At 36.8% G+C, this 25,260-nt stretch overlaps 4 protein-coding genes across 9 annotated transcripts in view; 1 reads left to right on the top strand and 3 right to left on the bottom strand.

Annotated features, from left to right (window-relative positions):
• LOC111480501 overlaps positions 1–3,890 on the bottom strand; it is a 9,891-nt gene extending 6,001 nt beyond the window's left edge. The window contains exons 1-3 of one of the 3 annotated variants that reach the window (XM_023125576.1): positions 3,622–3,890; positions 2,926–3,500; positions 919–2,886 (exon numbers count right to left, since the gene is read on the bottom strand). In XM_023125576.1, the coding sequence (XP_022981344.1) occupies positions 919–2,886; positions 2,926–3,500; positions 3,622–3,805 (2,727 nt within the window). In that variant the 5' untranslated portion in view covers positions 3,806–3,890. Of the gene's footprint in view, positions 1–918; positions 3,501–3,621 lie in introns of all 3 variants that reach the window. The other 2 variants (XM_023125575.1, XM_023125574.1) reach the window with 2 other exon arrangements.
• A 4,532-nt stretch (positions 3,891–8,422) lies between these two features.
• On the bottom strand, positions 8,423–10,019 carry LOC111480589 (fasciclin-like arabinogalactan protein 1). The gene has a single exon (XM_023125713.1). The coding sequence runs from the start codon at positions 9,918–9,920 to the stop codon at positions 8,673–8,675; it is 1,248 nt and encodes a 415-aa protein (XP_022981481.1). The 5' UTR covers positions 9,921–10,019; the 3' UTR covers positions 8,423–8,672.
• A 3,495-nt stretch (positions 10,020–13,514) lies between these two features.
• Positions 13,515–19,926, top strand: LOC111480534 (cleavage and polyadenylation specificity factor subunit CG7185-like). 3 transcript variants are annotated; one of them, XR_002717853.1, is made up of 3 exons: positions 13,515–15,923; positions 16,043–16,072; positions 19,383–19,926. XR_002717853.1 is itself a non-coding variant. In XM_023125634.1 (2 exons), exon 1 carries the CDS (start codon positions 13,774–13,776, stop codon positions 15,886–15,888), a length of 2,115 nt encoding a protein of 704 aa, XP_022981402.1. In that variant the 5' UTR covers positions 13,515–13,773; the 3' UTR covers positions 15,889–15,923; positions 16,043–17,802. The 3 variants fall into 3 exon arrangements, 1 of the variants encoding a protein (XP_022981402.1); XR_002717852.1 differs by having other exon boundaries at positions 13,515–16,072; XM_023125634.1 differs by lacking the exon at positions 19,383–19,926 and having other exon boundaries at positions 16,043–17,802.
• Positions 19,927–21,937: 2,011 nt separating this feature from the next.
• Positions 21,938–24,951, bottom strand: LOC111480668. 2 transcript variants are annotated; one of them, XM_023125830.1, is made up of 2 exons: positions 24,137–24,951; positions 21,938–22,291 (listed from the first exon to the last, which is right to left on the bottom strand). In XM_023125830.1, the coding sequence occupies exon 1, from the start codon at positions 24,844–24,846 to the stop codon at positions 24,151–24,153; it is 696 nt and encodes a 231-aa protein (XP_022981598.1). In that variant the 5' UTR covers positions 24,847–24,951; the 3' UTR covers positions 21,938–22,291; positions 24,137–24,150. The 2 variants fall into 2 exon arrangements, with proteins under 2 accessions (XP_022981598.1, XP_022981599.1); XM_023125831.1 differs by lacking the exon at positions 21,938–22,291 and adding an exon at positions 23,844–23,956.
• Between the last annotated feature and the right edge of the window lie 309 nt (positions 24,952–25,260).

Here is a 25,260-nt window from a genome sequence, read left to right on the forward strand (position 1 = left end):
TTTTTTTTTTTTTTTTTTTTTTTTTTTTTTTTTTTTTTTTTTTTTTTTTTTTTTTTTTTTTTTTTTTTTTTTTTTTTTTTTTTTGTGTGTAAGAAACCACGCTTCTGAAAGAATATACCAGGGCATAAAAAATAATCTCCAACAAAAAAAAGAGTCTAACTTTAACTACAAAAAAGACTTGAATCCAAATGAATAAAGACCAAACTCATAATTACAAAAACGTCTGGTGATCGAAGCCCATAAGAAGGCATGAAATCTAACCCCCTCCCAAACTTCCTAACCCGATCTCTCAACTTCTCTAAAAAAATTTATTATTCTTCTCAATCCAAATGCCTCATAAGATTCATAGTTAACTTTTTCTAATCCCTTCATTTGTAATTAAAAAAAGAAAAAGGACAATAGATGTGTTTGGCTGACTTCTTATTCTCTAAAATTTTATACAACAAAAATGAAAGTTCTACTAGAAATATAATTTTTTGAAATTAAAAGGTTACAAATTATATTTTCATTTTGAATTTGTTATATTTACTAAGAAGTTTGTAACTAAAAATATTTTATATGTTTTTGAAAATTTGGAAACAAGCAGTTTTTTTTTTTTTTTTTTTTTCTTTTGGTCCAAAATTTACTTGAAAATGATAAAACAAAAATAGTTACAAAAAAAAAAATTCTCAAAAACTAGAAATAGGAAAATGAAAACAAGAAACAGAAATGTCATCAAATGCCTCTTATTTGCTATATCTCATACATCATGCAAGCTTCTCATATTATATGTGTCTATATGTATACTTTATTTATCGTGTACTTCAAGCCTTCTTCATTTTTTTTTTTTTTGGTGCAACCAGCAATTAATCCCGAAGGGGTATTGCAGTTGACATTGAAAAACACTAACAAGAATAAATCTTCCGTTCTAATATATACCTCTTTGGCTGTAAGCGTGGGAGAAGATTCAGACCCCTGCACTATGTGAGCTTCCTTTTCCAACAGCAATATTTCTACAGGGCTCATGTTCACATTTGGTTGTAGGTAACCTTCTTCACAAAATGATAATCGTTGAAATTCAAGGACAGGTTTTTCATAGTCAAATTCCTGCATCAATTTTTTATCTACGGGACTCCTGTTGATAACTTGAAGTTTCTCATTCCTCAAGCTTAAAGATGCATCAATACTGTTCTCCAATTGCAGCTCAACCATTCTCTGGTTTTCATGAGAACTAGATGCCTTCGAAACTGAGCAGAAAGCTTTTAACTCTTTTAATTTTTCTGCAGTCTGACACTCTGTTGATGTGCAATGAGGGTTACCATTAAAGTCCCCAGTGTATCCCTCAAAAGAATCTGAATCTTTACACTGAGATATGCCTGAACTTTTCAGTTTCTGCTCCCAATTACTATCCCTTTCACCGGCGGAAGGAGCACCAGGAGCCATGACCATGAGATCTCTAAACGTTTCTGTGTCTCTCATCAAAACTAATGCATCGTCTGTATCCACTAGTAGGATCTCAACTACATTTTCATGGGAAAACTGAAAAATTGATGCTCCATCTTTCAAAGAACTATTTTGTTCAGCAGGTTCATCACTTTGCAGCAAAGAACAAGCAATTACTTTTTCATGACCTAGCAGTGATGTGTCATCAGACGAGAGAGAATTCCCATTTAAATATCCTCTGTCTTGGTATCTCTTCTCCCTATGCGATTCAGATACACCTTTAGAAGAATCATCTTGCTTTTCTGAGTCTACCTGAATCTGTGGCACAGGCACGGGAAGGGGTGAATTGCATTTTCCTTTTTTATTAACAGCCCTCTTGTCATCCAGAAAAGTGGAGGGCTTCTTATCTGATGTTTTCTCCCTTACTTCCATTATAGGTGAACTGGAAATTTTCTCTAAACTAGACTGTTCTGCGTTATTATCAAAATTATTGTCCTGGGTCGTGCAGCCTCCTAGTCCTTCTTCATGGCATTCAATATTGACCGAAGTAGGTCTAGACAACACCAACGGCTCACTCACTTGATCAGAATGTCGTTTTGAACTTCCAACATGACATAAAGTTCCATCTTCAGAGGAAAGGCATGGAGGATTATCCGCATCCAGGGAGCTATGTTGCATCCCTGATTGTTGAGCATAGCTAAATTTACACTCCTGACTCCTGAAATGTGTTAATATTTCTTCTTCACAGCAGTCCATATTATCGGAAGAAGATTTAGATAAGTCCAATTGCTCTTCCACTTGAACAGAATGCACTGTTGAGTTTCCAATGGGACATGATCTTCCATTCTCAGAGTCAACATTCGAAGAATTATCCACATCCTGGGAGCTGTACTGCGACCCAGACCCTTGGGCACTGTTAAGATTACATTCCCAATTCCTACAATGTCCTAAAACAGTTTCTTCGCAGCATTCGATGTTGGCAGAAGAAGGTTTAGACAAGTCCAATAATTTTCCATAGTCGTCTGCATCTAGGTTGCTATGTTGTGACCCAGATTGTAGAGCATTATCAAGATTACATTCCTGGCTCCTGCAATGTTCTAATAATGTCTCTTCATGGCACTCAATATTGCTAGACGAAGGTTTAGGTAAGTTTAATTGCTCGTCCACTTGATCAGAATGCAATTTTGAGCTTCCAGGACACGCTCTTTCATCTTCAAGGGAAATGCATAAAGATTTATCCTCATCCAAAGAGCTACATTGCAACCTAAACTGGTCAGTGTTACCAAAATTATATTCCTCGCACCTGCAATACCCCGACCCTTCCTCACAGTAATCAATCTTTCCGGACAAAGGTCTAGGCAAGTCGAATTGTTCATTCACTTGACAAGAACCCTGTGTTGAACCTGCAGCTACGCGTAACCCTTCATCTTTTGAGGAACTCTTTAAAGAATTATCCACATTAATAGAGCTACTTTGCAACCCAGGGCTTCCAACGATTGTAATTTTATCAGAGAAAACAGAGATATCCTTCTGCTCCCAACAAACATTAGTTTCTTCTTCTGCAGAAACAATTCCCTTACAGCTACTAGATGGCTTGACCAACTTTGATTCATCTTCATCAACTCGCAGCAAATCAATAGCAGATCCCGTGATCCCACCAGCAATGCAATCATCCTTGTCCTCACACCTTGATCGACACCTAGCGGATTTAACACTATTACGCAACTTTAAAGCCCTTTGCCTAGATTTAGATCTGAGTAACCGTGCCAATGACAGAGTAGGATCTTGAAAATTTTCTGAAACTACGCCTCCTCGACTTTGAGGAGAAAAAGGACTCGTATCATGATAAGGGGCGCAATTTAGGGCAAAACCAGCGTCACTTATGTTGTACTGTGGTAAAACAGATGACCTTATTCCTGCGTCAAAATCATCATTTAAAGAACCAGCTTCTTCATTTGACCTATGCTGCAACTCCTCCCACCTGTCTGCAACCAATCCCTCGTTCAAACTAAAATGTGTCTCAAGCGGCGACCGCGGGAACGCAACTCCAGGAACAAAATTCTTGTTCACTTCTGCAACTTCGAGAAACCAATTGAGCAAAAAAGTACGCAAAATGAGGCAATTTCTTGCTTCAATATACCTAACTAACCATGGAGCATAAGAAATAAAAAAAAAATTATGAGAAGAGTAAGAAGTTACCTTCAAGATGCGAAATGGGGGGCGGAAGAAAAGACGAGTGGAGCCATGGCGGAAGAACAATTCCATCGATAATGAGCTTGGACGCGAGGTGTTGGTCGAAGAGATTGGACTGGTGCTTGGCCTGGTCGATGATCCACTTCTTCGTCTCGAAAATCTGCACGAACAGCTTCTCCATCGTCGCCATGCTTCAGAAATTGGCCATGAAGAACGGTTGGAGTAGCAGAGAGGAAGAATTGGGTTCAGCGGGGCAACTGAATTCAAATTTTGTGCACGTTATGGTTCGATTCCGAAAAAGGTCTCTTTATCCTTAGCAAATAAAAAAATAATTAAATTAATACTTTTACAATTTAATTTTTAAATTTTTAATTTCATATATAATAAATCTAAAAAATGAAATAATCAACTCCATGTAAATTAATTTTATATTTAATACCTATCAGTTTTGTATATTACTATTTAATTTCATAGACGGCACTCGTCTTTGCATTCGTCACTACAAATTCACGTACCACTCGAAAAAACAAGTTGTCGTGTATGAGTATAGAAATATTGTCAGTAATTAGCTCTTTTGTAGACTTTTAATTAACACTATTCTCGAATTAACCAGCTTTAACTGACTCGATACTTGCGCCTCGACCAGACTTGGGTTGCACATGCGTCAATGCCCTATTGTGCCACTGTCAACCCGAAGCAAAAAAAAAAAAAACTCATTGGCTTGCAGCTCAACTCGACTATCTGCCGTCCTTCACCTAAAAAATGGCTCGATCGACTCGGTTTAACAATTTTGACATCGACCCATATGTTTTTTACCCCTTCTAGAGCTGATTTTGACCCTAAATAAGATATTCGAGATCATTATAATGCCTTATTTCACAAATTTAAGTTGAATTATATTAGAATGGTGAAATACTACCAAAAGGCGATGAACAACTTAATAGGAAATGATCCCCAACAACATTTGGAGCAATTTCGAGGAACGAAAGCTTAACAAACGCAAATTTAAGAAAATATCGACTAAGGTCAAACAAGTAAGTGGTTTTACTATAGAATTGGTTAAACCAATGCTTGACATATGACGACACGTGCTGTTATGTTTTATGTTTATGATGCCTTTATGATGTATGAATTATAAAATGATGTTTTACGATGATTATGATGTGTTTATGATAACTTTGAATGATATTGACGATGCATGCTAACATGGCGACGTTGGATGATGCTATTCCTTAACATGATGTTATTTTCCGTAAAACATGTTGTGAAACATCGGTAGGCACTCGATCGAAATGTTTCGTGTTTGGTTTCGTTTTGACGGCTTATTTAGCCTTGTTGTTAGTGATTTTGTGCCTCGAGGAGCTTAGAACTTGAAGAAAATATTGTATCTTCACTCATTTCAATATTTAACAAAAATGTATCTTCCATTTCTTGATCTTTTTTCAAGGTTGAAGTTCATCACTCTCGAGTCGGTCAATATTCATAAGGCGACCTGTCTTTATTTGATGGAATAAATTTTTCTTTTTTCTCTTTGTTAGCATATCACAGCCCACTTGTCACAATCACAATTTCGATAGCAGCGGACCTGCGGTTGTGTGGCACTCACTTCCTAACAAGAAGTGAGTTAAGTGAATTCATTATTGCGTCGCCTACGGCCAAGCAACGTATTCTCGAGCCTCTGACCCTGGTTCAAGAAGAAGGTTTTAGAAAACGGGGAAGAGAGATTTCGAAAGAGAGTTTTGAAAGCAAGATTTGAAATATTGAAATTGGTGTTATATGTGATGCAAACAAAAAATGCAACAACAATGGCTTACAACATATAACTATCGGGTAGGGAGAAGTTGACAGCTAATTCATAGTAAAAAAATGAATCTCAAAACCCGAGATCAAGACACAAAACTACATAGAAACCAAAGCCTCACTACCCGAAAAAGACAAAAAAAAAATGTCCAAAAGAAATAACTCGTCAAAATCCGAAGAAGAAGTTTCGAATAGGAACAACTCAAATGTCCTCCCAACCAGAATAAGCACGAGCAACTATATCAACTTGAATAATATTTAAGATAGTACACGAGGGCAATTGGCAACAACTGACCCATGAAGCCGAAAATTTTATTCCCGTATAAGAATATTTGCTAAAACTACCAGCAAAAGTTCTCTATTTATAATCAAAATAGATAGAGAAAGAGTAATAAACGGTAAAATATTTATATATAATAAAATATCAAATATTATATATATGGTAAACTATAATTCAGTACTAAATATCCTCTAGGCTCTAAACATGACACTAACGACGCTCACCCGTGCCCATCTAGCAAGTGTATGCTAACGCAATGTCGGTCGAAAAAAATGTGGTGGCTAAAACATCTCCGACACGAAACCCGAGTCCATACTACCCAACTAAAACGACAATCAAAGAACAAGTGATCCCAAGATTCAACACTGCCACTCCAAGACATGTGTCAAGAAATGAATTCCAATAAAATTAAGAACATTTATACCAAATTACAGATGGGATACCCATAAGAACACTTACACTAATCAAACACTGATTAACAAACCCTCCAAATCTTTGTCGATAAACATGGCGGTGCTCAAACCTTACTCTGTTTCTTCCACTCGACACATGTCTTCCCCCACCGCATGCCGTTTTCAAGAATCACCCAAATCCCATTTGTTTTCTTCGTTTATAAATCTCAATCCCTCAATTCCCTTCAAATCCCCACCGATTCATCATGTCTCCGGCGAAATTTCTGGCTCTGGTTATCGTCTTCCACCTCAAATCCACCATCACCGCCGCCGACGACGCCTCCATGCCCACACCCACCTCCTGCGATAACTGCGCCCTTTGTCAATCTGCCTGCCGCCCACCTCCTTCTGATGCACAACCACTATCGCCGCCTCCACCACCGCCGCCAATTGCAGAGCCAGAGCCACTTCCAGTGCCGGTTCCCCCGGCGAACTGTCCTCCCACTATTGTCCAGTGCTGCCAGTTTATGCCGCCACCGGCACCGCCGCCGCCGAATGGTAATAATATATATACGCCGTTTTATAATGAGTCGTGTTCTTCATTTTTGAAAGGTGGGTTGGTCTCTGTTTTGGCCCCTGTTTTTGGGGTGGCCGCCATTTTCTGAAGCTTTTTGTTGGGCTGTTAATAAGATTTTAAATTTGGGTTCCATGGTGGTTTTGGTGGTGTGTAGTGCAAAAATGTTATGACCTGAAATTCTGCAGGCGATTGGAGAAGATGATCGACGACTTTTTGTTGACTTTTCAAATATATGAATGTAATAATGGATGGTTTCTTGTTCTATGTTGTGACGCAAAAATTTTAGCACCCTTTCAACATTATTTATTTTTCTTGTTCTATGGTGTGGTTAAATGTCATGTATGTTTTAATGTGTCACTATAATGTTTAGTACAAATGCGTACCTTACGATATTTACATTTGTTAGTGGGTAGCGGGTCATTTCTTTCCATAGTATCTAGAAACATGAGCCTGCACTAGTCTAATGAGCTGAGTCCAGGGGTAAGTATACAAGCCTATCTAATGGGTTCATGTGCGCACGTCTACACATACAAACCTATATAGACTAAAAAAACAGAACTCAATGTTATGTCATGATGTTTTTGCAAAAGGATAGGTCCCACTATGATTACATGTGTATGCATTTTCCGACTCTAATAGTGAAATTACTTACTGAGTATTTTTTAAAATTCTCATACTCAAGTCACATTCTACTATTATTTTCAAGTAAAGGTAAGATTCCATCGATAGTTTAGAGGCCATGAAATCAAAGCTAAGATAATTACATTTATGTTTAAATTGTAGTCCGGCGTTTTCATTATCTTGAACTTATGGCTAACTCTATGACATTGTTTATAAAAATGTTACATTTTTACATTTTTAAAGGTATATTTTTATATAATTATTTAATTTAATTTAAGACATAAAAAGAAAGATCCAAACACTTGCTTTTGAGGGGAGGAAGAAACTTGAAGGTTACAAAATGTAATATTTGAAAAATGACAAAAGCTCTTCATTTTAGGTCTTATCTTTTAAAAGTTATGCGGTGAATAAGATGCCTAAATCACAAAATTCAATATTAACATTATACTTTTCAAATTTATTAAATCAAATTATAAAATATATATATATATATATAAATAAATTATTCAAAAGAAAATGAAAATACGAATAACTACAAATAAATCAATGGAAATAAGTTATCGAGGACGATGACTAAGTTAAGTGGAGGAGAATGTTACAACCATAGTATGAAGAGAGTAGGTTGTGACTCTCACGCCATGACAAGCAAAGGGGCGTCTCTCAAGAGACGCCCCATTCGGCCATATGCGGGCCAACATAGAAGAATGCCATGATGCGATCGAGGAGGACGAGGCATCATCCAACATACCACCACGCAAAGTGGGTATGAAGATATATGTTGAGACATAAGCATAACAGAGACATTAGCATAGACATGAAGGACAAGATAGGCTTGTTGAAGGGCCAGGTAGGGCCCCGACACTCCAGGAGAGTAGCTACAAAGAATCAACGTAAGGAGCTACAGAAATATACACCTAATGATCTTCTCTTCCTTCCTTCGATGGCTAGATGGGAATGAAATGAAAAGATACAAACCAAAACATCTTAATCATGCTACATGCACGGTCTAAATTTACAACAAAATGAAGCCGCATTAAATGCACTCGAATCAGCCCAAGATTTTATTAAACCAAAAAAGAATAAAAAAAACTAATCACAATCTTCATTTAAATTTACATTAATTAATTAAGTGATTAACAAACGGTGTTGAAAGTTTCACTATCAAAACAAATCACAGTAGTAGAAATTTCTATTCATTCCAAACTGAAAAATATAATAATAATAAAAAGTAACAAATAAACACGACAGATCATTCATTGCACAATACAACCGATTGGAATTATTTTAAAAAACAATTATTCGAAGTCTAATAAAATAAAAATAAAAATAGGAAAAAATTAGGATATGGAAAAAAATAATTTAGGGCCGGCAATGTGAAGAGGACGACTTACAGGAGAAGAAGCGCTGCCAATCCAGAAATTCCGGCCAAAACAAATCTCCATCCATCCAGCCTCGCCGCGCTACCAGTGTCGTCCGCTGTCTTATCTGCCGAATCTTCGTCCGACGGGGAATCTTCCGGTGAGTCTGCTGCAGGAGTCGTTGTGCCCTTGTGCCGACGAGAATGAGGCTTTGGCGCGTCGGCAGGTTTCTCCTCCTCGGGCGCTGGAGCCGGTGACGGTGACAGAGACGGAGAAGCCTTGAAGAGCTCTCTTGGCTTCAGAACTTTGTTGATCGTGTAGATCGCCACTGGTTGCTCGTCGTGAAGCGTGCTGGTGACCTTGGCGGTTACAACCTTCGTTTGGATAGTGACCACTTCGCCATCGTTTTGCACGACGAAATCGTACTTGTTGGCGCCGTCTGTAGCCAAGGTGTTCATTACGCCATTGTTGGACTTAAGCATAGACATAGACATGTAAACAGGCAATCCGTGGTATTCGAGCAACGATGTCTTTCCAGCGGCCGTCAAGTTCTTATACTTCGGCAAAAACGCCTTGAAAGCGTCATCAACAGGACAGAAAATCGTCAATCCACCGATTGCGTTTTCCTGAAAAACCTTCGCAGCGTCGGAGGCCTGAAACGCATCGGCGAAGACCTTGCAACCGTGAGCGGACATTAATCCGGTCAAATTCATCTCACTTGGAGACGGAGTTGGAGCCTCCGCCACTTCCGACGGCAAGATCTTACTGATATGAATCACAGAGATATTGTACGGAGCCTCCTCCACAGATTTCACAAACATCGCATCAATGGCGTCACTATCTTGAAGAGCAAATCCTACCTTCCCGCCCTTAAAATTTGTGATGTTGACGAAACCGGAAGCACCGGGAGCAGCGCCGGTGGTCTGAAACATAGTCGCTACGAGAGCAGTGCCATTGGTGATCTGGTGAAGCTTCTTGGCTCCGTAGTAGTCTAGGAGGACATGGAGCGAGAGCGTGTGCTTGATGGAGTAAATAGAAAGCTTCTTCGCCAAGAGATCGGACATGACGGAATTATCGACAGCGCAGACGGTAATAGTGGTTCTCCGGTTGATCTCCGGCGCGAGGTGAGTAGTAGTCAAGTAGTCGTTGAAGGTGGAGAACTCCGGGTGCTTCGCAAGCAACTTCGTGATGTTGTGAGCCCTAGCGGCAGAACTCACGAGGAGAAGCACGGCAAGGAGCATTGTCCCGGCGGCTGTGCCGCAACGGAGCTGCTGCATTGTGAATCGTAAGAGGAAGAGAAACAGGGCTGAGTTTGTGGGAATTGGAGCGAAGTGAGTGCGAAAGGAAGACGATAGCAGAGAGAAGGAGTGAGAGTTTAAAAGAACAAATTGGGCTCAGAGATGAAAATTATTACAACTAAACCACTGGAATTCTCTTTTTCTGACTCATCCCGCATTTTATTTTCTTTTCTTTTTGGGTTTTTTTTATTTAATAATTATTTTACACGTCAGCCGTGTTACATGTGTTTGCACTTTTTAACTCCAACAGTAGGATTACTTACTCATATACCGACACCCGTTAAGGAGACCATGAAATAAAAGTCACTATATATAGTGTAACGACCCATACCCAGAATTCAAAATCTGGATTCGGTACCTAATGGCCTCAACATTCCCTTAGCCACTTAAAAGGAAGGTACACCTTATTTGTATATGTAGTGACTTTCCATACTTCTTTTTTAGTTATCTTATACTCAGATTCCTCCGATTGTGTTGTGGTCTTGGTTCATTCATGTACCTCTCATTTACTCAGATTCCTCTGATTGGATTGTGTTGTGGTTGCATAAAATTTTTACATTTACGTAATATATTATAATATTTAGAATCGAATTTTAATTATGAAACTTAGAAGTTAATTAAAATTTATATAATAGAAGCTTCAATATTATATTAGAGTATGGTAAGCCAAGTGTACATTTTTTGTATTTTCTTTGTGTGTTATATAATTAATTATTGTTTGGAGACCGACAAATTAATTTCTCTAAATATAATAAAGAATTAATTATCATAAGTAAGCGCGTCACCACTTTTATAATTAAATCTGAATAATTAACCCGATATTAATCAATAAAGAAAATAAAAGGAAAATTACAGATAAATTATAATATAAATTAAAGTTGTTGCCTAAAATAAACCACTAAAATTTTAAATTTTAAAAGTTTTTATTATAAATATTTATGCTTCATTTTTCACCATTTTAGTATTTCAAAATTTTAATTTTATATTTTATAAATTTGATTCAAATGATTTTAATTCGTAAAGTTGAAGTTGGGAGAGGATCTGTCCTAAATGAATGAAAGTTCCACATCGGCTAATTTAGGGAATGATCATGGGTTTATAAGTGAGGAATACTAACTCCATTGGAATGAAGCCTTTTGGAGAAGCTCAAAGCAAAGTCATGAGAGTTTATATTCAAAAGTGGACAATATCATACCATTGTGGAGAGTCTTGTTCATCTAATAGGGACTATAAGAGGAAACAGATAAAAATTTCTCTTCGTTAGTTGAATGGGGTCGGAGATGGGGATCCTGCTCTCTACCCCCAATCTCGTCTCAATCTCCACTTGCCTCTTCGTTAGCTAAACAGGCTCGAAAAAGGACTCTACTCTCCACCCCCAACATCGTTTATAAAATGTCTTATTCCCAATTAAAAAAATGTTGCAACAGTAATAGATTTTTGGTTCTTAGTACTAACATTATTGTATAACAGAGAGGCAGATGGAGAGCATAATCGTTTAAAATCTCGTAATATTGTATCATTAACATCGTTTATAATCGTCAAATATTGTTAAACGATATTAGGTTGATTTATTTGACGTTTATAAACGATATTAGTGATACAATGTGACTTGCAAATATTTAATACTTGAGTTTTATATGATTTTAGTCATTTTAACATTTTGTGTAATTTAATTAAAGACTAAAATGGTAATTCAACGTATTTATTAAATAATTAAAAATAGTTAGTATTATAATATTAGAGATCGTCGGTTAGGTTGGGCTTGACCCGACAAAGTGGGAAAATACGCTGGAATAGCATTTTTGGTAATTTTGCCAAAAGTAGAAGGGTATTATGGTCTAAGAAAACAGCTAGGACCAAAGTTTAGTACGTGGGGAATGTGCCAACTGGGCCAATGATGGAGGTTGGATGCCACGTGTACGGTTAAGATGACAACAGGAGTTTATATCATTGTCGGTGGGATCCGTCCACCGACATTCAGATTTATGGCTTTTGGAATGGTTTTTTCTGATGTTTAAATTTAAATTTTGTATTTTTATTTCTCATTTTCTTCCTCATCTTATTTTTTTTTTTGTAATTATTAATTTGGTATGCAATATTCTATTTTTGTATTTTTATTTATCATTTTCTTCCTCATCTAAATATATATATATATATATATATATATATATATATTTTATAATTATTAATTTAGTATTTAATATTGTACCATCCATAAATTTATGGAATAATGTCATTCAATAAAAAAATGTCATTAAAATTTTGGTGCTAACAAAATTATTAGGACATACGTACTACTCGTTACATAAATGTTATCGATATGAAGTTGGGCTATAAAAATTAAAATTTCCCGCCTCTGCCCTCACACACATTCGCGCCCTACCCTTTCTCCCTCTGCGCGTGTTGCCCCCCACACACCCTCGCGCGCCCCTCCTCAATCCCCACACGTCCTAACAAGGTGCGGTGCGCGCGCGGAGGTCGTGTCCACCAGAACTTTATCTCAATATACTTTAAACAAAAATGTCATAATTCTTTTTTATCTTTAACTCATAAATTATATGTATATATAACTTTTAAAATTAAATAAATATCTTAGTGTAACAATTGTTTTATATATAAATCTTTTTTTAATTTATTTTATTGTTTTTTAATAAATTATTATAAGTGTTAAGATTTATAAATATATTTTACTTACTATATATAATATTTGATTTCGTACTAAATATTTATAATTAAAATTTTGTTTTTTATTTTATTAATTATATACTTATTTATTTACTGCCTGTTATGAATATGTATAAATAAATAATTAAACATCAATTTAAATTAAATATTATGCTCTAAAATATCGTAATTAATTATTTATTTTTCATAATAATTTTAATTGTTTTATTTATAATTTATTATTATGGATGGTATGAAAAATTTAAAGTTATTAATGTAATTTAACCTACTATTTTGAGGACTTGATCAAATAGAGAGCTGAGAATATAATATTATGAGACGTAATTTGTTACTTTTCATATAAAGAAAGTAGATGAGTTGTTTTCTTCAATGTTGATTCGGAGACTTGAAAATGGAGCCCCACTCTCTTATGATCTCGATAGGGACTTGATTTATAATTGGATCATAAACAAATTGTTCGTTAGAGGGTTAATGATACTTTAGCAAAACAAACTTTTAACCCATATATAATTACTAACAACTATGAAGTATCGACTTGATTGTAATGATTACATCAATAGACACAACTTGTCTTACCATGCATATGACCGTAGTCAAATTAAGAGTTAATTAATTTTATACTATTAGAATTTGAAATTAATATTTAATATTTTAAATATATATGGAGAGAAAATATTTAATTTGTTTTATTTTAGATTTTTTTAAATTTATTTATAGATATTATTAAAAATTTAAAGTTTGTAATTTTGAAAAAAAAGTATTTTTATTAATTCAGTGTATTTTTATTATGAGAAAGTTAAGAGATATTTATAACGATAGACCAATTTGCTATCATGAGCGTCAAACGTTAACGGCGGACTTTAGCAAAATGATAAAGCCAATCTAAGAAGAAGATGGGGGAAACTTTGCCAGGATTTCCTTGCGCGATTCCAGATAAGGGTTTCTTTCTCTCTCCTCTGTGCGTTTTCTTCCTCTTTTCTTCTGCACTTGTTCCGTAATTGGGGCCTCGATCTCTGAGCTCTATCTTCTCTTGCTTACTTTTCAAATTCATCTCGTACGTGCTTGCGTTTGATTTTTCTTGATGTTTCCTGCATTCGGTTTCTTGATTTGAATGATTTGCTAGAGGAAGTCGCTGAAGAAGGTAGAGATGGATGAAGGAGAGGGAGGGTTCGGTGAGGGTGTGGATCAGATTGATCAGTTTCATCGGAATGAGGCTATTTCTGCTGTTGCTGATGATGGTTTCTTGGGCGAAGATGAGGATGAATACGAGGACCTGTACAACGATGTTAACGTTGGGGAGGGGTTTCTTCAGTCGTTGAGGAAGAACGAAGATTTGGGATTTAAGAACGTGGAGGAGCCCAAGAGGGAGCCTCCTGCAGCTGTAGCACCCAGTTCTGGTGCTTCGATTCCTGGGGTTGGTGGAGGTGCGACGGAAGTTTCTGGCTTAGGAGATGGCGGGCCCAGTGTTTCGGTGAGACCAACCGAGGGATACAATCAGATTCCAGATTTAAGAACGAACGAGATGGCTATCAGAGGTGGGGCTGGATCGGGGCCTCCTATTGGCGGTGGAGGTGGGATTAGGGTTGAATTAGGGCAAGGGAGTAAAACTAACGAGTTGGATGAGCGAAGTAGTAATAACGCAGCTGCGCACCAGGCTCCGCAACAGCAACAGCAACAGCAACAGCAACAGCAACAGCACCACCCCCAACCACCGCAGGGTGGGCTTTTAGGAAACCCTGGAAACGTAGAAAATGAAGGCTTGTTAAGGCAAGGTGGTGGAGTAAATGTAAATGGGGCTGGTGGTAATGGGTTAGGTAATATGGGGAATGCAGGGGGAGGTGGTGGTGGAACGATTTTGTTTGTTGGTGATTTACATTGGTGGACTACGGATGCTGAGCTTGAGGTGGAACTCTGCAAGTATGGTCCGTTGAAGGAGGTCAAGTTCTTCGATGAGAAAGCTAGTGGGAAATCAAAAGGTTACTGCCAGGTTGAGTTTTATGACTCATCCGCTGCCACGGCTTGCAAGGAGGGAATGAATGGCCATATTTTTAATGGACGTCCATGTGTTGTTGCATTTGCATCACCATTTAGTGTTAAGAGGATGGGAGAAGCCCAAGTAAATAGGAACCAGCAGATAGCTCAGGCCACTAATCCTCAAGCAAGAAGAGGTCCTAATGAAGCTGCCGGTAAAATTGGTGGAAGTAACATTGCAACGGGTGGCAATTATCAAGGTGTTGATAACAACAGAGGTTCTGGGCGAGGTAATTGGGGAAGAGGTAATGCACATGGAATGGGAGGTAGAGGACCAGCTGGTCTAATGAGGGGCAGGGGAGGTGGGATGGGTGGAAGAGGTATAATGGGGAATGGTGGAACTGGATTTGGCCAAGGAATTGGTGGCACCCCTCCTCTTTTGCATCCTCAGTCAATGATGGGTCAAGGTTTTGATCCAACTTTTGGTGCACCCATGGGAAGAATGGGCGCATATGGAGGTTTTCCTGGAGCTCCAGCTCCCCCTTTTTCTGGAATTTTATCGTCCTTTCCCCCTGTTGGGGGTGTTGGCCTTCCTGGAGTAGCTCCTCATGTGAATCCAGCATTTTTTGGAAGAGGTATGCCTATGAATGGAATGGGGATGATGCCATCATCAGGTGTTGATGGGCATAATATGGGAATGTGGACTGATCCTAGTATGGGGGGATGGGGCAGTGAAGAGCATGGTGGAGGGAGAGCTGGCGAGTCTAGTTATGGAGAAGAAGCTGGGTCCGACCAGCAGTATGGCGAAGGCAGTCATGAAAGAGGGGCGTGGGCAAACTCTGCAAAGGAGAAGGATAGAGGTTCTGAAAGGGACTGGTCACAGTCCTCTGATAGAAGGTATCGAGATGATAGAGATGGTGGATATGATAGAGAGACATCCAAAGAAAAAGATCCTGGTCCTGAACATGATTGGCCAGATAGAAGGCCACGTGATGATAGAGATATAGGGCGAGAAAGGGATAAGGTTAGGGATCGGGATAGGGAACGATCCCGAGATCATGAGCGTGGCCATCATGACAGGGATCGTGACCGTGATAGGTACAAGGAAGATAGGGACAGATATTCTGATCATCAGAGGTATAGAGACCGTGAACCAGAGCACGAGGAGGAGTGGGATAGGGGACGGTCGTCAAGGACTCATAGCAAGTCTCGCTTATCTCAAGAAGAAGAAAATCGTTCTAGATCAAAGGATGCTGACTATGGGAAGAGGCGGAGGCTTACCTCTGAGTAGTTGAATCATTCACCATACATGCTTCAAACTATAGAGTATGGATTTTCATGTTCATTTGTGTTCTCTCTTGATGTTCTGGTCTCTTTGGTTCACCATTGCCCTTTTGCCTATGCTGTTTGTTGTCTGAACTCTGGCGTATCACTTCTACCTATAGGAGGATGATCTGATTTGTTGCAGGAAAAAGGTACGTTCTTACAATTCTTTTCTTTTTCCCAATTTTTAAAATTAAATTCTGGTGGATTTGTAGGCTTCATTTTATACACTAGTGATGTTCTAAGGTCCTTAAAATATGGACATGCTAATTAATGAACTTGTTCAAAACTGATTTTCTTTAGAAATATATGTTTGCTCTATCCATGCTCTGATGAAATTTCTTCTTTCCAATTAAAAAAATGTTGCAGCAGTGGTAGATTTTTGGTTCTTAGGACTAGTATTATTGTTGATTTTTGGTTCTTAGGACTAGTATCATTGTTCATTTTTGGTTCTTAGGACTAATATCATTGTTGATTTTATTGCCATAGTTGTATCCTCTATTCTTGTTTAGCACTATTTACTGGCCTCATTTTTCACTAGTTTTACGTTCCCATTTGATAATTATAAAGGTTAGCATTTGTTGATGATATGCTAGATTAAAATACACAAGACGTTGACTAGTTGACATCTACATTCTTTAAAATAATTGAACAGATTAGAACACAGACATGGTTTGGGCTCTTCTGCTAGGAGTTATTATTATTATTTGAATTTTTCATACATATCAATGATACTTGATTTCAAAGATTATGTCAAAGATATGATCAAATATGGCCATGCCTTTTGAAGTTGGAAAAAGTTAAAAGGTTAATAGAGTTTTGTTGTTATCCTTGTTTCTAATTTTAGTTGCTCTAATTCTAATAAAATCTAATCCGTCCTTACTGTTGAGTTGGGATTAAATGTTAAGATTAAAGGAAATTTTAATGGCCAAGATGAGGGTTCCAACAGTTTAATTGAAGGAAGTATTATATTATACTCAAGTTGAAACCAAAAAGAGGCATGAGGTTTCCAAATACTTCCATTACCAAGGCGGGCATGAGGTTTCCAAGTACTTCCATTCTCAAGGTTCCCAACAATCTGGTAAGAGGGAAAATCAGGTCCACATCTACAAGAAGGAAAATAGAGGATCATGACATCTTCTTTTGCCTTTCTGATATCTCTGAGGTGAGCTATAGTAGTGATGATAGTCTATGATTAATGATTAGTTTGGAAAGAAAAGAGGAAAGAGGCTGTTGAAGTGATTGTTTGCCTGGATGGGACTGGGTTACCTTATTCAATCCTTGTAGTTTGGAATAAGTCTACTTCTGCCACAAAATACTTTGTTTTCTGTTTCTGATTGTTGGCAAATGAGGTTTTTGAAGTTTCTAAAGATATGGAAGATTTGAAGAAGGTTAAGGAAGCTGTAGTGGAAGATGGTACGAAGTTTGCGATCAGTTTAGTTCCAAATCGAGGCAAAGGGGATGTTAAAAAGACAGCTTGAAAGGGCTAGAATGAAAAAACTTGAGCGGCAAGATGGAAGGTGTATGGAAAAAGAATGGAAAAGAAGTGTGTTTTTGGAGGATCAAGCTTTCTTTCAAGAGTTGGGTTGGAGCTGTTTTGGCAGCCTGGTTCAGTCTGGGGTCTGCTTTCATCTCGAAGTCTGGGTTAGAATACTAAAGATTGCGTTTTCGTTTGGTTGGTGTTTTTATATTGTGTTTTTTTAAGTTTCCCTTTTCAGTTTAGTAATAGTTGTTTAATGATATGTTCTGCGACTTATGAGGCGGTGTTTAGTCGGTGTTTTTCAATGTAACTTTCTTGGGGTTTTGGCTGTTTTTTGTATCCTGTATTGGAGTTTGTACTTTTTCATTTCATCAATGAGAAGTATAGTTCCTTTGTAAAGAAGATTGTTGATGTCAGGCAATATTATATGAGTTAGATCGTTTCTGTGACTAACACTTAATTTTGCATCTTCTGAAAAGGAAACCTAACATTAGTTATGTTTATATCCATGTCTTTTTTGAACAAGAAACAAGTACTTTTCATTGACTATCGAAAAGTTTCCAATGATTCTTTTAGGAGTAGAAACTACTAAACCCCAAAACCAAGACTAAAATATTCTCAAAAGCAAGTAATTGCAAAAAACCTCGAGAGAGATGGAGAGCACTCCAAAAAGCCAAAAGGGTCTTTATCAAGCCAAGTTTTCCTCCCAAATATGCTCATTCTCTCCCTCTAAAAGCCTCTGATTTCTGACAAAACAAATGCCCAAGCCACGGATTTACAATGGAGACCTATACAACTCTTGATTTTCCTTCAAGATTGTGACCACAAGGAAGAATAAAGATGTTAGGTTTTGCCCAGAAATTGAACTCTCAAGAAACACACAAAAGATCTGAAAAAGCTTCCCAAGCACCTTCCGTTAGAACAATCTATAAGAACAAATGATGCTCCCTAGCGTTAAGACATAAAGAATAGTGATCTGGACCCAAGGACTACCCCTGGCTGCTTTATTTGGACCTTATTCACTGTGTTTAAGCTTTCAAAAAATACCAATTAGTCTTAAATGTTTACCTTGCTTGGAAAAATGTTTTCGACAAGGAAGATGATGCAATAAGCTTTTTAAACATTGATCTAACTGAAGAAGATTCTGACTATCCAAAATTCGCCTTCCCCTATCTTCCTCTCTAGAGAGAGAGGTTCATTTTAATCATTCCAAAATACCACAATAGTCGCTTACTTGCTTGTCCCTTAGTCTTCTACAGCGACTCTTCAAGAACATGAATCCTCAACCCAAGCGTCTTTTGACTAAAAAAATGCTCTGGGAAAACGAAGAGCCAAGTACAGGTTTTGAATCCAAGAGTCTTTCCATAGAAGTTTTCTAACCATTGCCTATACCCTGATCATGGAGAACTTACTAATTTTTTTTTTTTCAAACCACAACATATTCCACCAAGGGCTTCTACAATTTTCAGATGTCTTCATTGTTATGTATCACTTAGAATAATCACTTTGAAAATTGTTTATATTTCAACTATTCTTTTATGATGTCGATTAACTTTTTAAATAAAATGGAGCAAATAATCCACTGCTTTACTTCATGTCTTCAAAAATTGTCATACATATGCTCATATGTGTAGACATTTGTTAAATGCATTTCACATGTATCTGGCACATGTCAAAGGCATTTGATGTGGTATAATATGCTTCTTGTTATAAGAAGTGTGTTTCTGAATCTCTATACTTTCTTACTTTTATCTGTTCCGGTGCTGAAATTTTACTTGATTTAAATAAAACATTTTGAGGTTATTCTTATATTTAAATGTTTGATGGCAAACTGGACTCTCATCTGTTCTCAGTTTCCAGTAACTAACTGCGTAAATTTTGTTTGCTTTATGTTGACATAGTAATTACCAATAGGAGAGCATACTGCATACTGTTAACTTTGTTTCTGATTGGAAGTACCTCTCATTTTCTGCTGTTTGTAGTTTAAACGACATTTGATACCGAGGATTTCATTCAGTGGACACAACCGTTGGTTCGGGGACAACAGGGACTTTTAAACTCTGATATGCGGAGAAAGAACGCATGCGTGACAATCCCTTGCTCTATTAATTTGATAAGGAAACTCTTGGTTTAAACTTCTCACGTTTCTTTTGAATGATGTTTCTTGACTTCTTGGCACTTATTGACAATGATATTCTTGTTGTAATGGCTAAATATTGCTGGCGTCCAGACATGTCTAAATGTTTTCAGACATGTAATGGCTTACTACTATGTTGTTAGAGTATGTTAGCCTGGAGGATGTTGTGATGTGCGTTATTCTGTTTTTGCGCTCTTGTATCCTATCCTATATTCACACCACTTTTCCTTTTTTGATACCACACCTTAGTCATTCTATTGTGAAGATGTAGAGCTAATCATTCTTTTAGGGCTGTTACATTAACCTTCAGAGGCTGTATCTACTCATACTTGTATTGTATGTACCTGTTTTGAATTTGATTAGATGTAGTTTCAGAGGTTGTATGTACTCGTATACTTGTATGTATCTGTTACCGATTGATTAGATGTAGTTTCAGAGGCTGTAAATACACAAATACTTGTATGAAACTGTTATGAATTTGAGTTCATGGAGAGCTGTTTTATAGCTTGTTGATTTTTGGCTATCTTTCCAGTCCATGACAGGTTTTTTGTTCCATTCTTGATGGAGTTGTTCATCCCACTAGCAACTTGTTTATGATTCTCTTGAATTTTTGAGTTCGGATAGTTCTTGAATTTTCGTGCAAATCCTCCCCAAATAGTTTCAGTCATGTACTTTATTGGTTGTCTTTTGATGCACCAATAAATTATTTTCAATCGAGTTTGAATACGTACCTTGTGATTGATCTTTGGGTATTGTGGTCTTCTGCATAGTCAACATTACAGTATCTAACTAGCTTGTAGTTTTTGCTTCTTTTGTACAAAAGATCGTAGTCATTTGTACCTTTGATATATCTTAGAGTCTGTTGAGCCGCATTCTCAAATCCATTTTCTTGGTTCATGTAGATCTCTCGATCCTCTAACTCTCCATGTAAGAAAATATTCTTCACATTTATCTTACACCAATTTTAATTTTTATTTGACACTTGTTAGTGAAACCCATATGATAGTGATCTTTGCCAATGGACTAAACATTTCATTATAGTCTAGTCCATATTAACTCTCCATGTAAGAGAACATTTTTCACTTCTATCATTGATTTTTACCAATGGGCTAAACATTTTATCATAGTTTAGTTCATATTGTTGAGAGAATCCTCGTGCTACAATTCAAGTCTTGTATATCTCGATTGTTCCATCCGAGAGATGCTTTATTTTGTAACCCACTTGTGAGAGATGAGTTTGACATCTAATTTTGGAACTAGTTCCTAGGTTTGATTTTGCTCCAAGACTTTAATTTGTTATTCGATCGCCTTTTGCCAAGCTTAGTTTTGTGATGCTTCACCATACGTTTATAGCTTTTAATTCCATCTTCTATTATATATGTGTTGGCATACTTAGAATTTGACTTTCAACTTTGTCTAATTGTCTAAGTTGTGGATGTGTTATTTCATTTTCACTAGGTCTGCTTGGTTGTCCATAAGAAAATATCCCGGTCATGATCAAGGCTAGGTGATGAAAGAAATATAGGTAGAGAGAGAGAGAGAGAGAGAGATAAGGATCATGATCGCAATATGGAACGTTGTCGAGATTACGAGCGTGGACATAACCGTGATTGTGAACGCAGTAGGTACAAGGAAGATCGAGACAAATATACAAATCATCATAGATTGTATAGGAATTGTGAATTAGAGCATGAAGATGAGTGAAAAAGAGGGCCGTCATCTATTTTTTTATTCTGAATTACCCATCATAATTTTATACACGAAAATCTTAAAAACGTTTAGTCAAAAAAAAAAAAAAAAAAACTTTGGTGTCAAACGCTCAAAAAGTAACATAGAACCTAACAAGGGACAAGACATCACACTTGACTCATCTCCATTCCTCTAAAGATTCATCATTTTTTTCTAAAAATCCAATAACACACAAACCCTATTTTACCACGACACCCTCCGAGACAGTAGATGAAAAGGAATGTTCTTGTAATCTCTATGTCGGGAAGCCTGAAAGCCGAACACGTGGGAAAAAAACAACTCCAAAGGATATGATTCCGATCTTTCTCTGTTTGTCAACAAAGAATGGAACAAAATGACCTTAACGAAGAGGAAAACTAACTCGAAAGTCGATCTAGGTAGCCTACCAAACAACAAAGAATTTGAGTTTTTTTAGAATATTCACCTTACATATAATTGAGAAAACAAACTCGTTAGATGGCAAAAGGTTGAACAAGCAAGACAGAAGGAACGATGGGAAAAGCCCTAATAGGGCTAGGACTCAAAAGACAACTATTCGTTCTCGATATCCAATCTCAAATTATCTTATTAATGATAAGTGAGACATGACCTCAGTCATTTTTCTATCAAATAACGAACAATAAAAATTGTTCAGGTTGTCAAAACCCTTCAAAATAACTATTAGTTCTATTCTAACTTGTAGAAATAGTGAAGCTAGTTCGAATCTCGGTATTGTTCTTCAAATAAGAAAAATATTATAAAAAAGATGACATCATCGAGACACTACAAACGAAAACTTGAATGTTCGTAATTTGAGCATCCAACCGTGTCAAAACATTGTCCAACGTTAAACATGACGTTAACTAAAAATCAGTAGCGTTGAGACGTCCAAAGTGACATTAGGATCTGCTCGTGCATGTCGAATGGTTTGAGAGGTTAAGTACGAGCGTTGTTTAAATTAGCTTCCCAAATTCTCGCTCAAATGACTCGTTCAAAACATTCTAGTTTACTCCAAATGCTCGATCCCTATAAAATAGACAAATAAGAACGTAAAAGTATTAAAGCTAGCATCAAGATGCTAACAAATAACATATCTACTAAACGATATATCCCATAAACAACAAATACATCAAACATAAAACGATTTATTATAGAAGTCAAATGATACAAACGAGAAACATAAAGTAGAGGGTTCCATCCCCCACCCATTGGTCACTTTTCAACCGGACAATCACCCTTCTTCCTTCTCACAATAATCCCGAACTTCCGAAAGAATTAAAGTGTTAATGGAACTTGGAAGTGCTTCATGTTTGGGGTCAGTGTGGGAACTTCCTCTGGTTCTGTATAGTGGGTTTTGAAGAATTTTTTCACGACTCTTTAGAAAAAGTAAATAGAAATTTCACTCAAAACCGAACTATTGAACAGTTAATTTTCCACCGAAAAAATTTATCTTATTTCATCGAAAAACAAAAATAGTAGCAAGAAATTGACTAATTTATTTATTTTTAAAAAGCAAGTAGAAAATGAAAAGGGAAAAAAAGAAAAAAAAAAGAAAAAGGAAAAGAAAAAGAGAAGGACCTAAGGCCAGTGGATAGAAAGCTGAAATAATGGTTGGTAAAAATAATTTTACTATTATTTAATTATTTTATCTCTTTAAATTAAAGCTACCATATTAATAAAAAATAATTAAAATAAATAAATTAAAAATCTAATATTAATAAATTATAAAAAAAAATGAGAAAAAAAAAATAAATTTAGTTGGAAATTTAGTGTTGCTTTTTGAAATTTAGTAATTTAGAGTTAGGCGAGCTTTTGTTAAAATCAAAGCTCAATTATGCGGAGAATATCTCGAGCATTATTAAAAAAATAAATTATAGTCGTATTTCCAATATGTATACACATTTCGAATCTATATCAAAGAGTTGTTAGAGGGCTGTCACATTGTAATTGTGAGATACCACATCCGTTAGAGAGAGAAACGAAATTGAAAACCTCTCCCTAATAGACGCATTCTAAAACCGTGAGACTGATGACGATATGTAACGGATAAAGCGGAACAATATCTGGTAGCTTTTGGCTGATGTCTAAAGGAATGTATTGTGAGATCCCACATCGGTTGGAGATAGGAACGAAACATTCTTTGTAAGGGTGTGGACATCTCTTCTTAATAGACGTGTTTTAAAACCGTGAGACTGATGGCGATACAGGTTGGAGATAGGAACAAAACATTCATTATAAAGGTGTGGAAACTTGTCTTTAACAGACGTGTTTTAAAACTATGAGACTAATAGTATATGTAACAAACAAATGGTAAGGCTGATGACGATACGTAACAAACAAGCGGATCCCATAACGATTGGAGTTTTAAAGTCGTGAGGCGAGGCTAATAGTGATACATAAAGAGCAAACAAGAATTATTTGTTGGGAAAAGTTCCTAAAAATTATAAAAAAAAAACAACCGTTGATCTTAGAAAACTAAAAGTAAATCTCATTATAGAATAAATTGCTAAAATATGAGACAGACTAAAAATATTTTTGCAACCTTAATTGTTCATTTTGAGTTCTAATTAAAATAATAAACAGACATAATAATGAAGTTTAGGGAAATAGTGTATAGTTTAACCAAAGTTTTTATGAGACGACAAGGGATCATTATTACCCAGCCAATTGAAATCGCAAAAGTCTGATTTGCTTCACAGATTAAGAAGAAAAATCAAAGGAAGAGGTAATCAACACATGTTCTTACCACTACTATAACATAAAACCTTTTTGAAGTTTTCAAAACAATCAAATTAAGAACAGAACCAGTTTAAGAAACGAATGAACAATTTCAAATTACAGATTATGGATTGAACTTCTCAGATTTTGTACCTGATTTTCATACTTCAGTTGCAAACAGTGGAAACTCGATTGAAGCCTCTGGAAATATCGATCTCGATCAAGTTATCTTCCTCGTTGATCTCTTCCAAAAGCTCCACGAATCCGTTCTGTTTCAGGACAGAATCCGGTAACAAATCAGGCAAACACGTCTCAAGATTTCGAACTAATGCTCTGTTCGAATCCGTTCGAATCGCGTCCGAGTACGGAAGAAGAGGAATTTCGATCAAGCTATCGTCATCTTCGGAACTCGAATCGTCAGAGAACGGAAGATTCCGAGCCAGTTCGTCCAAACACATCCAGAGATCGGACTCGAAATCTCCGCCACTTTCAAATCCGCCATTGCTGCTACTATCATCGTCAGAAGAAAGCTCTTCTCCGATTTGTGCTGCGGATAGTTCTTCCACTGTTCTTTGAGGCTTTTCGTCGAACAGGTGGCCAGCGGTGGAGATGAGAAGCGGATTGCGGTCCGAGATTTGACTGGAATCGGATTTTTTGTTTGCGAGGAAGAAAAACGAAGGGATTAGAAGAAGAAGAAGACTAAGGAAGGAAGGTGAGAATCGGAGACTGAGAAAGCAAATTGAAGCTAGAAGAGTTGAAACAACGACAACATTGAGACGAGATTGTTTGGAAGAAGACGACGACGACGACGGCGGCGATGATGATGAGCAGAGTGAAGCGCAGTGGTCTGTGAACTTTTCCATTATGGGAGGAAGAGAGAAGGGCGAAGGAGTTGGAAAGTGAAATAAAACCCATGTGGTCTTTGTAAGCCTTTTGCTTTTCCACCATTTTTGACAACAAAACTATGATAAAAGTTATGGGAGTGTTTGGTTTAAGGTTTAGCTTTCGAAAATCTCTCGGGTGGACGATTCGAACCGTTAATTTATGGGACTATTCTATTTTTCGAGTTCGAAAATTTACGAGAATCAAGATTCAAACCGATATCTTTTTGGTCGAGATCATGTTACTTTAACCAATTGAATTATGCCCAGTTCGTATTTCAGCTATATGCTTGAATTTTGGATCATGTCGATATTCAGTTTTTGTTCTTAATGTCGTAAGCTGGGTATGTAGTTCAATATTCAACCATATAATCATAAATTTAGTGGTTTGAGCAT

Source organism: Cucurbita maxima, unplaced genomic scaffold, assembly GCF_002738345.1.
Source record: "Cucurbita maxima cultivar Rimu unplaced genomic scaffold, Cmax_1.0 Cma_Scf00006, whole genome shotgun sequence".
Classification (NCBI taxonomy): Eukaryota; Viridiplantae; Streptophyta; class Magnoliopsida; order Cucurbitales; family Cucurbitaceae; genus Cucurbita; species Cucurbita maxima.

Coding starts and splice junctions, on each gene's coding strand:
- LOC111480589 (XM_023125713.1), bottom strand. CDS start 9,920: ATGCAGCAGCTCCGTTGCGGCACAGCCGCCGGGACAATGCTCCTTGCC.
- LOC111480668 (XM_023125830.1), bottom strand. CDS start 24,846: ATGGAAAAGTTCACAGACCACTGCGCTTCACTCTGCTCATCATCATCG.
- LOC111480534 (XM_023125634.1), top strand. CDS start 13,774: ATGGATGAAGGAGAGGGAGGGTTCGGTGAGGGTGTGGATCAGATTGAT.